The 15,478-nt window shown below is 39.9% G+C and overlaps 1 protein-coding gene across 1 annotated transcript in view; it reads right to left on the bottom strand.

The window, feature by feature from the left end:
- Positions 1-15,478, bottom strand: part of LOC141917747 (zinc finger protein 608-like) — a 145,440-nt gene that overhangs the window by 97,028 nt on the left and 32,934 nt on the right. The window contains exon 2 of the mRNA XM_074811164.1: positions 1,024-1,279. Coding sequence (XP_074667265.1) covers positions 1,024-1,279 — 256 coding nt within the window. The remainder of the gene's footprint in view (positions 1-1,023; positions 1,280-15,478) is intronic.

A 15,478-nucleotide genomic window follows, 5' to 3' on the forward strand; every position in this document is an offset into this window, starting at 1 on the left:
ACCACCCAACTCTTGACTGCCTCTCTCGCAAGACCTGTCGCATGCCAGCTGGTCCCTCCACATACACAGCCCAAGGGTGTCAGGGGCCTAGAAGCCTCTTCAGACACCTCCCAGGGACCTTACAAGCCTCACACTCCTCAGCATGCTGCAACAACTGCTGTTGCTGCTGTTGCCACTGCTAGCATTAGCTTCCACTACTATTAAACCAAAAATTGCATTAGCTTAAAGTACACATGCAGTATTTTTAACATTAACAAGAGAAAGCTGGCATTTTAATAATTAACTTTTGAAAACCAAAATGGAAAAATCTACATATCACAGCTCTTTCTACTTACTTTGTTCTAAATCACAGATAATCAACATCTAGTATTCCCCAAAGCTCTACAGCACCTCTACTTGACCAAATGCCTTTAAAGGATATTAAAAAAATCAGTCTGGTTTAGCTAGCACTTGTTCACCAGATAGAACAAGAATGTTTTCCTCTTAAAGCATGTTTCAAACAAACAAAATGCAGACAATAATCATGACATCAAACACATTGGGGGGGGGGGTCATCTCTGGGGCCTCTTTTATTATGTAATGGTGACATTTTTTATCATAGTATCTGAGTTCCAAAATTATTCAGCTTTGTAGTTTTTATCCTAAACTATTCATATATCCAGTCCTATCACATATAGTCCCCTCATGATGTGCATTTACATAAAATCTTTCTGTTCAGCACATTTATGCTATTCTGATAGCTATTTTATCACAGGCTTTTCTCAATACAGCTATAGAAAACAATTCAGTTGCTAATTGGAGTTACATGGAAGGTCATTTGGAAAATACGATTGCTTAAATAATAAAAAAAATCCACTGTTTGTTTAGAAAAGAAACTCAGTAGTTTAGCTAGAAAGCTGTGACTGCCATTGTACATAAAGGTGGACCAACAGACTAGCGAGCCTCCAGTTAGCATCCAGACAGATAGAGAACTGTCCTCATTAAGATAACTAGCAGACAAGCCTAATGGAAAAAACAGTTTACCTTCTTCAGTTTCATGCCACACAATTCCTTCCAAGTTCACGCTGGTCCCAGGCTCACAGGGTCCAAGGCATTCTGATTCTGTTATTACTCCAACCTCACAGGTATTTACACCCAGTGAACGAGTCTGTACCAAAAGCTGCTCGACTGGTGCTACAATATTAGATGAAGATGGGGAAAAGTAGGAAGGCAGAATCTGAAGTGTGATACTGCTGGAAATCGGAGGTGGAGGTTCAGGCACTGTAAACAGGGGATCAACCTGAAAACAACAGACAAACTTACTACAATGGTGCTTTGAGATTATTTTTTAAAAGTTTGTTTAGATTGTATATATGTATGCAGGGATTCAGTGTATCATGGCTAATTTCAGTTTTATGAGCTTGTTAACTTTTTTAATATCAGCACAAATGCTGCACATAAAAAATTAAGTACGAAAAAATTTATCATGCAAAACAAGGCAAATTGTTATGCTTCTACAAGTCTATTCCCTGTTGTCATAGACTGATAGCATGAAACAATAATAAAGATTTTAAAAAGGATGAAAGCCATTTTTTCTTGGCACTGACAGAGACTGTTTGTGGATGAAAATTAGTTTTGCAAACTGGGAGCTGCATTTTCTATTTAAAGAAAAAACATTATAGAGACGGTTCAAAGACACATGAATGCAATTTCTTTCCCAGTGCATCACAGAGAAATTAACACTTGGAACATTTCTAATATTCATATGCCATCAAATACAATCTCTTATCACCCAGTCATTTAAAATACATTAGGATCACCCACCTAACAACTTACAAATAACATTTATATCTGTCCATTTGAAACAACAGATGAAGACTTTTACAAGAATCTATCCAAACAATCTAATTTCTAAGGATTTCCAAAATGCATATATGGAAGGATACAACTCACCAGACAATCAGTCTGTACACAGAGAACTCACATAGAGAAAATATCTATATATAAATTGAAAAAGTTACTGTTCTTGCACAACTTCCATTTTCCCCATTAACAGATTTTCTGTATGCAGGTTTGGTCCTGAAGGTGCATGCTGCTTTACTGTGGACATAAGGTCCTTTGTCATATAAAAGATAGTTAAATGAGGAGACCAGTGCCCCCACTGAAATAGCTAAAACAATCATCTGTACCACCTAAAATTCATGTTTATTTGTGTCCTGGTTTCAGCCAGGATAGAGTTAACTTTCCTTGGGCTGAGAGGGAGCATAGCTGGAGGGCCGGGCCCAGATCGGTCACTGGAGTATTCCATATCATGTGACATCATGCTCAGTATATAAGGGGGATGGTGCTCTCTCATTGCCGTTTTCCAGTTGGCACGGTGGGATTTTTGGTGCAGTTGGGATCGCTGCTGGGGGCGTGCTGTGTGCCAGTCAGTGAGCAACTGCATTGTATATTACCCATTTGGACTTACTATTGTTACTGTTGTTTGGTTACTATTACTATTTTTTTTTATTCAACCTACAAATTTATTTTTTTTGTCCCTCCCCTATTTCACCGGGGAGGAGGGGGAAGTAAATGACTGGTCATGTGGTGATTGGCTACTGGCCAAGTTCAAACCACAACAATTTGGCCCACTGGATCATAGATATCACACCAAGAAATTTTTCTTCAAACCAAGGGTTTAAAAAGTGGCACTACCTGCTTTCAAATAGATGAAGTCTATATGTTGTTTATCATTCTGGACCCCTGTAAAAAGGTCCAACAGAAAAGACATGCTGACTCACTGCACATGGACATCTAGGTTTCATTTAAATGGATCATAATATAGATCAAAGTTTATTTTACTTTCTTTTAAAGCCAAGTTGGCAAATAGGGAGACAAAGATAGGAAAGGACTGAAGAGTATATCCTTGTATCATATACTCTTTCTATCACAGCTCAGATCACTTCATCATCTGGCCAGTTTTCATAATGAGAAAATGAAATGGAAATCTAAGGATAATAACATAGGAAAAATGTGCCTATGGGGATGTTTTGAGCACATGCCAACAGTGGTGTGTTGAATGCAGTTTTTAGAGCCAAAAGAGCAAACTTCCCATGACAGTTTGAAATAATAGATTGGTCTTTAGTTGCCAGTTAAGTTTCTATCAGGCAGCTTGATTATGTTTTTTAGCATGTGGCAATGAAATATAAACAGTATATATTTATATTTTGCCCTCAGAAATGGGCTTTTTTTTTTTTTTTATGTTTCAAAAGATGGCTAAGCTCCAATTATCACACTTTTCTAAACTCCTAGAAGTTACTTCCTTTCATCCTTCTGATGAAAGAAAGTGCCCAAGTTTAGGCTCAGTTTCCCAGGAAATATTGAGGTACATCTGGCCTCTAATGTGCACACCAGACAGTTTGATTTTGCATGCTTCTAGTCTTTTGCATTAGCTATTGACTTAATTCAGAGGTTTTGCTAAGTCTTCCCTCCCCCCAACATAAATTTACTCTACTCAAATGCCTCCTTCATTGATGAATTTTAGTGATACAGTGGTGAACTATGATAGAAACATGTCTCTGTCAAGGGACTAGTACCATAGGTGTTACATAAGCTTCGATTTTATAGTTTTCACTGCTGTTGTGGAGGCTGCCAAATAAGCACACAACAGCCAAAAAATAAAAAAAATGTATTTCCAACACAACCAACTAGCACTCTGCAAACACACAATGGCACATTTGAATGTCCGTAAGAGGATGTTACCTGAAATAAAGACTCTCGAAACCAGAAATTAGTTTAGAGAGGAAATATTGCTTTATTCTGCGCAGGGTGCTAGGTGGAAAGCATCCACAGATCAAGCACATCACACCAAAGAACTTCAAAGTATTTATACACTCCAAACTATGTGATTACATATTTTCTATAATGATTATTGGTTAGTTGCTTATCGCTTCTATCCCTTATTGGTTAGTAACATACAGTGGGTTTTTTTAACTTTCTGCACAAGCTCAAAGGGTAAGGGTCTATATTCAGGCAGGGGCCTTAAGCTGATTTACGTAAAAAAATTTTACCAAGCTTCCATGTCCCAGAATGTTTCTCTTCTTCAAGGATGGTAGCTCCTGATTAGAAGTTCCTTACTAATTATTGTTGATGGTTTGAAGAACAGGCTGACCTATCTGTTGTGTCCAATTTGTCCTTGTATTTGATGAGAAATACTTGTATGGATAACAATACGTACTATGTGGCCTTGGGTGCGATGAGAAGCATTTGTGGGGCCTGCAATGTGCGATGAGAAATGGTTTTGCGGCCTACAATTCCCGGTAAACAATACATTCTTTCCCATGGGTAGCAAGCACATAAAGTTTAAGCAACTCTGAACAAGGCTTGTTCAGAGTAACAAGAAGAACAAAACTATCCTACAAACTTCCTAAGGTTTAACGACAACCCAAAACACTCTGTCACTCACCTAAAAAAAATGAGGGCTCTCAACCTCAAGGAACTTCTTAGGGCAGCATCCCAACCCACAGGAACCTCAAGGAATTTCCTTGGGCGGTGTTCCGACCCAAGGGGAGAGTCCTTGACCGCAGCACACTGCTCCGGGGGGAGGGGACTAGCTCAAAATGGCTTCCCCAAGGGACTCCATTTATACTCAACCGAATCTGATCTGTGGTCAATATCGGCTCCCATTGGCTGAGGGCCCCAAGTACTGTAAAGCCCTGAGAACAAGGGCACGGAAAAAGGAAATCAATAGCCACTACACTTCAGCAACCAAGAAGCCCTATTTTCATTGGGTGGGTGCACCTGCCATAACTGCTTCCTTTAACTCAACCATCAAGAAAAGTCAAAAGCAACTTGCAATCTTCATTCTCATAGTGCATAGGGACAGGCCAAAATATTTTTTGACTTCCTGTCACCTCCCTGGCTGATTTCTGCAGATGGCTCATTTTAAATGCAACAATAATGCAATTATTAAGAATTGCAAGGGATGGGGCTTTGAGTTTTCATTCTTCATGGAGGAATGTTTATTTGTGTGTGGTTCACCATAGTACATAGATAATACTATCAAATCTGTACTTTATTATAGGCTTATAACAGTGGAGTAATGGCAGTAGTTGTATGTTTCTGGGTTTCATGTTTTTCCCAACCCTTCCTTTTCAAAGGAGGGAAATGAAGATAGATCTGTCTTTCTCCAACAAAAGGTAACAGTTAGAATCAAATACAATTAGAAATAATTTAATATTATAATAATAGTAAAATATTATAATTTATTAGAAATACTATCTAGAACTTTTAGAAATAGTTTAAGGCCTTTGATACTGTTTTCCATAAGATCCTCATACACGTGCTGTTGATATATAAGCTGGATGAGGAGACAGTGAGGTGAACTGAAAACTGTCTGAACATCTGGGTCCAGAGGGTGGTGATTAGCAGCACTAAGTCTATTTGGAGGCCAGAAACTAGCAGTGTACCCCAGGGGTCAATACTTGATCCAATCTTGTTCAAGGTATTCATTAATCTACCCTCTTTCAGTTTAAAACCATTACCCCTCGTCTTATCACTGCACTCCCGGATAGAGTCCCTCCCCATCTTTCCTGTAAGCCCCCTTTAAGTACTGGAAGGTCGCAATAAGGTCTCCCCAGAGCCTTCTCTTCTCTGGGCTGAACAACCCCAACTCTCTCAGCCTTTCTTCAGAGGAGAGGTGTTCCAGCCCTCTGATCATTTTTGTTGCCCTCCTCTGGACCCTCTCTAACACATCCATGTCTTTCTTGTGCTGGGGGCCCCAGAGCTGGATGCAGTACCCCAGGTGGGGTCTCACAAAAGCGGAGTAGAAGAAGAGAATCACCTTCCTCGATCTGCTGGCCACGCTTCTTTTGATACAGCCCTGGATACGATTGGCCTTCTGGGCTGCAAGCACACATTGCCAGTTCATGTCTAATTTTTCTTCCACCAGTATCCTCAAGTCCTTCTCTGCATGGCTGCTCTCAAGCCATTCATCCTCCAGTCTGTATTGATACTGGGGATTGCCCCGACCAAGGGGCAGGACCTTGCACTTGGTCTTGTTAGGCTTCATGAGGTTTTCACATGGGCCCATTCCTCAAGCCTGTCCAGGTCCCTCTGGATGTCATCCCTTCCCTCAATAGTATCAGCTTCACCACTCAGCTTGGTGTCATCTTCAAACTTGTTGAGGGTGTTGTAAAAGAGTAAAAGAGCAATAATTAAGCAAACGACAAAAAAGTTTCTCATACGATCTGCAGTTCAGAATCTAAGTTTTGTTTTGTAACCAGGGTTACACTGTAGAACCAAATGATTAGTTACTAGAATAATGGTAGAAACAAATGATTAACCTTGAAACAATCTGTTATTGTATATGCATGACAAAAAGCAGGAACCTAGGTAAGATTAATGGGAAGTAGAGACAATAAACTGCGACAAACTGCCTATGTATGCCAAATTAGGAGACTAGGTAGAAGGTAATTCCTGCAGGGGGAGACTACGACCACCGACTCATTGACCACCAACTCTAATTACACCCCAGACTCAGAAGAAGGCAGCGGAGAGGGCAAACTAGGCATGCGTGCTAATTTACATGATAAGTGAAGAGATTATGACCAATCACTTAGTAGATATGTATCAGTGTATTGAACATGTAAAATTGTGTGTATAAATAATCGTAGTCCTTGGGACCACAGTGTGCTGTCTTGGGACAGGCATCCATGCATGTGCATTCACATAATAAATAATACAAATATCTCAACTCTGTGTTAGTTGGCTCATTGCACACCGGGTGAAGAACCCTGTTTTTGGGACAACAAGGGTGCACTCAATCCTACTTTCTATGTCATTGATGAAGATATTAAATAGTATTTGTCTGAGTATGGACCCTTGAGGGACACCACTTGTTACTGGTTTCCACTTGGACGTTGATCCATTGACTGTAACTTTGGACATGATCATCCAGCCAATTCCTTATCCATCAAACCCACGTCTCTAATTTAGCGGCAAGAATGTTGTGGGGGACCGTATCAAAGGCCTCACAGAAGTCCAGGTAGATGACATCTGCAGCTCTTCCCTTGTCCGCTGATGCAGCCACTCCATTGTAGTAGGCCACAGGTGAACAAGTACAGTAATGCCAAAAGAACTTTCAGACTGTTTTGCTTTTTGAGTAAGCTAATGAAAGTTGTAGAGTTGTACCAATAAGTCACAGATATGTGCTGCTCAGAGACCTATATTTGCTTCCCTCTTACGTGCACTTCATAGAAGTGTGCATGATTGGAGAAAATATGTTGCTGCGATGTGTGTGTGGCTGTAAATCTTACACAATTAGGAAGTAAAGGGTATATTTGGCTTTCTCACAGAATCTGTGACTAATTTAGTGGATATTAACATTTATCTATATGCTTGCCTTTGACTATGAAAATGTCTCAATTACAGTGAAATTATATTTATTCCCAAGATGTTAACTTTCTGAAAAGTCACTGTTAATTAGTTGTTTTTATAGGATCAGCATGTTATTAAAGAAACAAATTCCTGACATGAATTAACATGTGAGTATGATAACCTTAAAATAGTTATCTTACCGATTTAATGAAATACAGCTTATGTGCTATAAATGACTGGTTTCGGCTAGGATAGAGCTAATTTTTCTTCATAGTAGCTAGAATAGTGCTGTGTTTTGGATTCACTATGGGATTTGGTATGAGAAGAATGTTGATAATATACTGATGTTTTTAGTTGTTGCTAAGAAATCAAGGACTTTCCAACTTCCCATGTCCTGCTAGTGTGCAGGTGTACAAGAAGCTGGGAGGGAGCATAGCCAGAGCAATGGACCCAAATTGGCCAAGGAAACATTCCATATCATATGATGTCATGCTCAGTATATAGATGAGGGTGGGCCAGGAAGTTTGCTCTGTCTTCTGGGATTGTGGTTTCAGGATTTTTTCTCTTCTGGGATCTCTAGCTGGGAATGGGCTTGGCATCAGTCAGTGGGTGGTGAGCAAGTGGCTGCGTGGTGTTTGGCTGCCAGCCAGGTTTAAATCATGACAGTCCTACTCTGTGCCTGTGTTATATTTAATTAGAAATCAAAATTTAATAATGGAAATGTTTATTCTCTAACAAACCTAAATATAGAGAACCCTAAACTATTTGTCGCTGCTGTTATAATGAGCAATTGTCTGTATAAAAATTTGAACACTTCCTCCCTAATCATCTTTGTTAAATAAACTTGTCATTGATCGGGAACTTTACTTCACAGATTAGTGGTTCTTTTACTGCCCAGATTGCTCTTTAAAGCACAAGGATAGCCTAAAATGTAGACAGATTACTACGTATAGCTGCTCTTGTGAAACTGCAGCTGTGAATCTAAAAGAGGAGGTAACCATGCAGAACCACTCTTTTAGATGGTTATTAGCACTGCATAAGTACAAGCCTCTCTTTCACATAGCATTTTTTCTTCTAATAGTATTTGATGGACAAGTCATTTGCCAAGCACTGAATAATAATGAATGTTATCTTGAAGTACAGTATTCTGAACCAGTGATTTTTAAGTGGTTAGTTTTCATTTGACTGCTCCTTTTCATGCAAATTTGAGTGTAGCAGAAAAAGACAATACAAAGACAATACTTCTTTCTTTCTTTCTTTCTTTCTTTCTTTCTTTCTTTCTTTCTTTCTTTCTTTCTTTCTTTCTCTTTCTTTCTTTCTTTCTTCTTTCTTTCTTTCTTTCTTTCTTTCTTTCTTTCTTTCTTTCTTTCTTTCTTTCTTTCTTTCTTTCTTTCTTTCTTTCTTTCTGCCTTTCTGCCTTTCTGCCTTTCTGCCTTTCTGCCTTTCTGCCTTTCTGCCTTTCTGCCTTTCTGCCTTTCTGCCTTTCGTTCTGTCTTTTAGAACAAACACATCAAAAAAAACCCACAAGGCTTCCTGTGTGATACTGAGGAAGAAGGAAGCCAAGAAAATCTCTTCCTTGCCCCCAAACAAATGAAAGACCTAATTCCAGATTCATTTTCTGTGAATGAAAAAAAGGACTTTAGGTCTAAATATTTCATTGATTAGTTGTTTTCTTCTTCTTCCAAGGATCTCAAAAGTGCTTAGAGGTGTTAGAATAAAATAGAATATTTCAGTTGGAAGGACCCTATAATGATCATCTAGTCCAACTGCCTGACCACTTCAGGGCAGACCAAAAGTTAAAGCACTGTCCAAATACCTCTTAAACACTGACGGGCCTGGGGCATCAACCACCTCTCTAGGAAGCCTGTTCCAGTGTTTGACCACCCTCTCAGTAAAGAAATGCTTCCTAATGTCCAGTCTAAACCTCTCCTGGTGCATCTTTGAACCATTCCCACGTGTCCTATCACTGGATCCCAGGGAGAAGAGATCAGCACCTCCTTCTCCACTTTCCCTCCTCAGGAAGCTGTAGAGAGCAATGAGGTTGCCCCTCGGCCTCCTTCTCTCCAAGCTATACAAGCCCAAAGTCCTTAGCTGCTCCTCATAGGCCATGCCTTCCAGACCTTTCACCATCTGTGTTGCCCTCCTCTGGATGCATTCAAGGACCTTAACATCCTTTTTAAACTGCGGGGCCCAGAGCTGCACACAGTACTCAAGGTGAGGCCGCACCAATGGTGAATACAACAGGATAGTCACCTCTTTTGACCGGCTGGTTATGCTGTGTTTAACACACCCTAGAATGCATTTTGCCCTCTTGGCTGCCAGGGCACACTGCTGACTCATATTGAGGTTGCTGTCACCAGCACCCCCACATCCCTTTCTGCAGAGCTGCTCTCCAGCCACTCCTCTCCCAATTTATACTTGTGCCCAGTGTTATTCTGTCCTAGGTGCAGAATCCAGCATTTGTTTTTGTTAAATTTCATCCCATTAATCATTGCCCAATGATTCAATCTATCTACATCCCTCTGCAAGGCATCTTGTCCCTCGAGTGTCAACAGCACCTCCCAGTTTAGTATCATCATCAAACTTCTTAATGGTGCATTCAACTCCTGCATCCAGATCAACAATAAATACATTGAACAGAACTGGCCCTAGAATTGAGCCCTGAGGAACACCACTGGTGACCAGTCGCCAGCCAGATGTAGCCCCCTTCACTACAACCCTTTGAGCCCTGTCCTTCAGCCAGTTCTTCACCCAGTGCATCATGAACCTTCTCATCTCACAGCTGGACAACTTGTCCAGAAGGATGCTGTGAGGGACAGTATCAAAAGCCTTACTAAAATTCAGAAAAACTACCTCCACTGCCTTCCTTTCATCCACTGGGAGGGTGACCTTATCGAAGAAGGATAGCAAGTTGGATAAATATGTCTTTCCCTTTGTGAACCCGTATTGGCTGTGCCTGATGATTGCATTGTCCCTTAGATGCCTTTCAATAGCACCCAGTATGATCTTCTCCATAATTTTTCCAGGTACTGAGGTTAGACTAACAGGTCTGTAGTTTCCTGGGTCTTCCCTCGTGCCCTTCTTGTAAATTGGAATAACACTGTCTAGCTTCCAGTCAGCAGGGACCTCCCCAGAGTTACAAGTTCATTTTTTGAAAACCAGATTTTTATGTGGTTAACACCTACAACTTTGGCAATATTTTCAACAGTCTAGCACATACTTTTGCCATAATGAGAGTCTGAAGGAAAGACCTTTTCCCAGTGTGCTTTTTTCTTCTGATTAACTGGTGTTGTCTTTTGATTGATCTGGCAACACTTCTGTGTTTTAAGTTATAATTAATTATTAATAATTAATTAATTATAATTACCAAGAGTGGGGAAAAAAGGCTATCCACATCTAATAGATGGTGAATCTGAGATGGAGAGATCATGGGATTATTGAAAATTGTCAGTACATTTTCATACTGAATAGCTTGCTCAGAAGTGGCTTTTAGAGCCTAAATTCAGACCAAAAGAAATATGTCTGTGATACTAACATTTCTAAGTTTTAGAACCACAAAGCAAATTAATTGCACTTTATTCTGCAAATTCGTCATAGTGTGCCATAAACATTGGCTTTATCTATTCCAACATTATCATCAGTTTCTTTAACACAGGTTGGAAATATGAGTTAATATTCACTTGTTTTTGAATGGTACAGCAAATACTACATTGTTTCTATGGAGCAGTAAACAAGTACTCTGCAGAATTTAAAGGCCATGACACTAATTGTAATAAAATACACAGTTATTTAATTATCAATGATTTTGAAAGTAAGTGGTAAATCTTCAGTCTTCAACTCAGGCTAATCCAGTGTAGGGGAGGTTAAATATTTTCTTTGCTGTGTAAGAATGAAGAATTTTCCTTATGTCATGCATATCACAATCCAAGAGGTTTGTGTTTATCTGAGTCTTTTAGCCTTTTTTTTCTCTATAGAAAAGATATGTTACAGTGTAAGAATGTATATGTGAAGTTCTTTGCTTATATAATATCACAGAATCTGTGATTCTGTGATATTCAGAGATCCACCAACTCCACCACTCTCAGATGTCTGTTTAGGCTTTTTCCAAAGTTATTTTGGGTGTGCCTTATCTTCTTTCTCTAACCTCAACACACAAACAGTGCATCTTCGGGAATCTTTCATTCAGTGTTTTCTGCTTGGCCGTTATAAATAATGATATTCCAGTGATAAAGGAAGCTTTATTCTCAATGAGTTTTTAACAGCACGGTATCAGGACCTGTCACATAAACACTGTTGACATCAAAGAGTCTTTGCAAAAATAAAAACTGAGTTATATTTTCACCTTTCATATTTCAAATACAAAAGGGAAGACTTACTAGGCTGCTTTTAGTACCCATAAGGAGTGAAATTCCAGAAGTAAATAAAAGCGATGACGAGCAAATCTAACTTCTTCCATTTTCAGTTACCTACAATGCTATAATTAATATAGGCAATGTAGTTTCATCTTCAGGAGCTCTGTATTAAGGCCGTCATCCAATTGTCATTAGACTTACATACACTCCCTGTTTTATAGCACTCATAGCTATATAATTTCGAGACTTCCTTGAAAATTCTGCCATGTAGAACCTGCAGAAGATTTGTACAGGATTGCCACCAATAAAGAGTAAATTGATTTAAGCCCTGTCCTCCGCTTACTTTATGAAAGGCTTTGTTGTCACTGTTTTATCCTGCATTTATTGATAGTCTGAGTTAGGAGATGTATTAAGGGCCAATCTAAAAGTGATTTGAGTCATTTAAAGTCTTCCCACTTTTCTAATAGGATCCCATAATCCAGGTCATATATTAATTGTTCATGCCCTTAAACCAAATCTTTCAATAATAGAATCATAGAATCATAGAATGGTTTGGGTTGGAAGGGACCTTAAAGATCATCTAGTTCCAACCTCCCCTCCCATGGGCAGGGACACCTTCCACTAGATCAGGTTGCTCAAAGCTCCATCCAACCTGGCCTTGAACACTGCCAGGGAGGGGGCATCCACAACTACTCTGGGAAACCTGTTCCAGTGTCTCACCACCCTCGCAGTAAAGAATTTCTTCCTTATATCTAATCTAAATCAACTCTCTTTCAATTTAAAACCATTACCCCTCGTCTTATCACTACACTCCCTGATAGAGTCCCTCCCCATCTTTCCTGTAGACCCCCTTGAAGTACTGGAAGGCTGCTATAAGGTCTCCCCAGAGCCTTCTCTTCTCTAGGCTGAACAACCCCAACTTTCTCAGCCTGTCCTCATAAGGGAGGTGCTCCAGCCCCCTGATAATCTTCGTGGCCCTCCTCTGGACCCACTCGAGCAGGTCCATGTCCTTCTTATGTTGGTGGCCCCAGAGCTGGACACAGTACTCCAGGTGGGGTCTCACAAGAGCCGAACAGAGGTGCAGAATACCCTCCCTCAACCTTCTGGCCACACTTCTCTTGATGGAGCCCAGGATGCAACTGGCTTTCTGGGCTGCGAGTGCACATTGCTGGCTCATATTCAGTTTTCCATCCAATACTAATCCCAAGTCCTTCTCCGCAGGGCTGCTCTCAATCCACTCATCGCCCAGCCTGTATTTGTGCTTGGGATTGCCCCAACCCATGTGCAGGACCTTGCACTTGGCTTTATTGAATTTCATGAGGTTTGCACAGGCCCACCTCTCAAGCCTGTCAAGGTCCCTCTGGATGGCATCCCTTCCCTCCAGCGTATCGACCACACCACACAGCTTGGTGTCACTGGCAAACTTGCTGAGGGTGCACTCAATCCCACTGTCCATGTCCCCAACAAAGATGTTAAACAGCACCGGCCCCAACACCAACCCCTTTATGATTTGAGATCCCCAAATGCCTTTTTTGAGTCATCTCAGAAGTCTTAGATTTTTGTCTACATACTGTTTACCAGTTTCTGAAAATGATGTCTTGAGCTGGAAATTTTGAAAAATTTGACTCTGTTTTGAAAACAGTCAAAAATAGGTAAACAGTCTCTCTTTATAATTTGCTAGATACTGGAACACCACTCCCATCAAACTTAATTTGTCCCTGGACACATTAAGTTCAGCACTTGGCATTAGTTTGTATTAGTTCATTAAATTTGAAAACAATGTTGGAGAACATTTGGACAAATTTCCTGTCTCAGCCAGTTGAACAAAAACATGACCTCTAAATATATTTACCTTATTTTCATTCTGATTTTTTTTTTTTTGCTGCTATCAGCTGTACAATGTTTGACTCACTTTCTTATTTTATGGTGCAGTTACTGATAAGTTACTATGATAAGTTACTGATTTAGAAGACATGTCTCTGGGAAATATGGTTTCTCAAATTAGCTTTTAAGCAGTTGAATGTCAAAATCAGTAGTTCTCAGAGAGAAAGAAAGAAAGAATATACTGAAATAAAAAACTTAAGGTTTTTGAAGGTGGCCTCTCACAGCAAGGTGTCCTTATTGGACATGTAAAAGACATATCCTTTTTGGATATATGTATCAGAGACAATCTTTTCTTTGAAAATACTGAATATATTCCCAAGCCACGTCTTGAATAAGATAAAAGGTATTTCTAAAATTATGTCAGCTCTTAAGTGGTAAGTAATAGATCTTTAAGGACCAGGTCTGTACTGCAGGCTGTACTTTTAGGTGTTGCTTTCTCTATGGGGAAAACCAAAAAGTATTAACCCAAGTTAGCAAAGGACTCTGACACGCAATATTCAGTTATCAAACATCATTGTTAGTATAAGATGTTACAGGGCTCTGCAAGCAGTTGCCATCTCTATGGCTATGCCAGCAGAATGGATTGTGTGAGGGTCCCCCGTCCCCTTCAGCGTAAAGTGTATACTTAGTGTGTGTTGCCACCTCTGCAGAAATCAGTCTCGAACTGAGTTGTTATTGGCCCACTTTCCCATGGGCCTTGGATCACTAGCTGGCATGCCAAGATGAATCCCACCAAAAGTGAAAAAAAATAATGAGGTTTTTTTGACAGATCTGATTTGCCCACAAGTTCAGTTGTATGAACAGAAGGGCTGATACAAAACTGTACCCTTAGTTAAAATTGCTGTTATAGATGTTCCTGAAGCAGTTAAAACTGTGGTGGCTAACACTTCCATGATTACCTGAACAAATAACCTGGGACTGACAGCTCTTTGCTCCAGCTGTTTACTGAAGAGGCAATTCTACAATATGAATCTGCTGCTTGAAAAGCTTCCTACCTGTGTGTCCTTCCATATGTGATTATGACCCTGTTAGCAGTGTCAATTAGACTAATATGTCATCATCCAGCAGGATAGGTGTGTTTAATAGTCCAGTTAAAAACAACTGAAACATATGGGAATAAGTACCTGGAAGATAACAGCAGAGTGCGAACCTTTTAAACTGCCTCATCTGACACAGAATATGGATTTTGGAGCTGTGCCTAAAGGTACAAGTTTCACATTACTGCATCTGGGGCAGAAGAGCCAGCCTAAAAGCATCCTGCTTCTTTTCCACTCTCTGCTCAAAGGTTAATTTCTGGAAGCACCTGAGCTAGCTCGTATAAAGGTAGCTCTGGAAAGTCCCCACTAACCAAATTCCCTCTTTCGCATTGCATGCCCTAAAATATGCCAATTAATACTGCTGTATTTAAAATGATAGGAACAAGCTGTTTGAAGTCCATCTCAATGGGCATGTTTATATTTGTATGGAGGAATAACTGCTCCCTTTGGAGGTATGTTCTTGTCTTGTTTCCATTCATTTATATGTAAGAAGAGTAAATCTCTCCTGCATAGGAGTAAAGAAAATAGGAAAGGCACAATTGGGGGATGTTTTTCCCACATGTTTGAAGACTAAAATGAACCTGAAGATGAGCTGGTAGCATTTCTACTTTAGTTTTTCTAAGATATTAATGAGATAAAGTAAATTGATGCCTTGAAGGTTGGCTAATTTCTTTATAATAGTAAATGGCTCTGGTTCTGAGGGAGAGAAAAGCCATCAAACACTTATGTGCATGGCTGTTTATTTCCAAATATATGAATAGTGTTTGAGGTTGTATAGTTGTATAATTGATGTATTCAGGAAAGGAATGCATGCAAGTTGTTGCCTCTATCCACCAAATAGAACTTTATATACTTCCTATATGTTAG

Source organism: Strix aluco, chromosome W, assembly GCF_031877795.1.
Source record: "Strix aluco isolate bStrAlu1 chromosome W, bStrAlu1.hap1, whole genome shotgun sequence".
Classification (NCBI taxonomy): domain Eukaryota; kingdom Metazoa; phylum Chordata; class Aves; order Strigiformes; family Strigidae; genus Strix; species Strix aluco.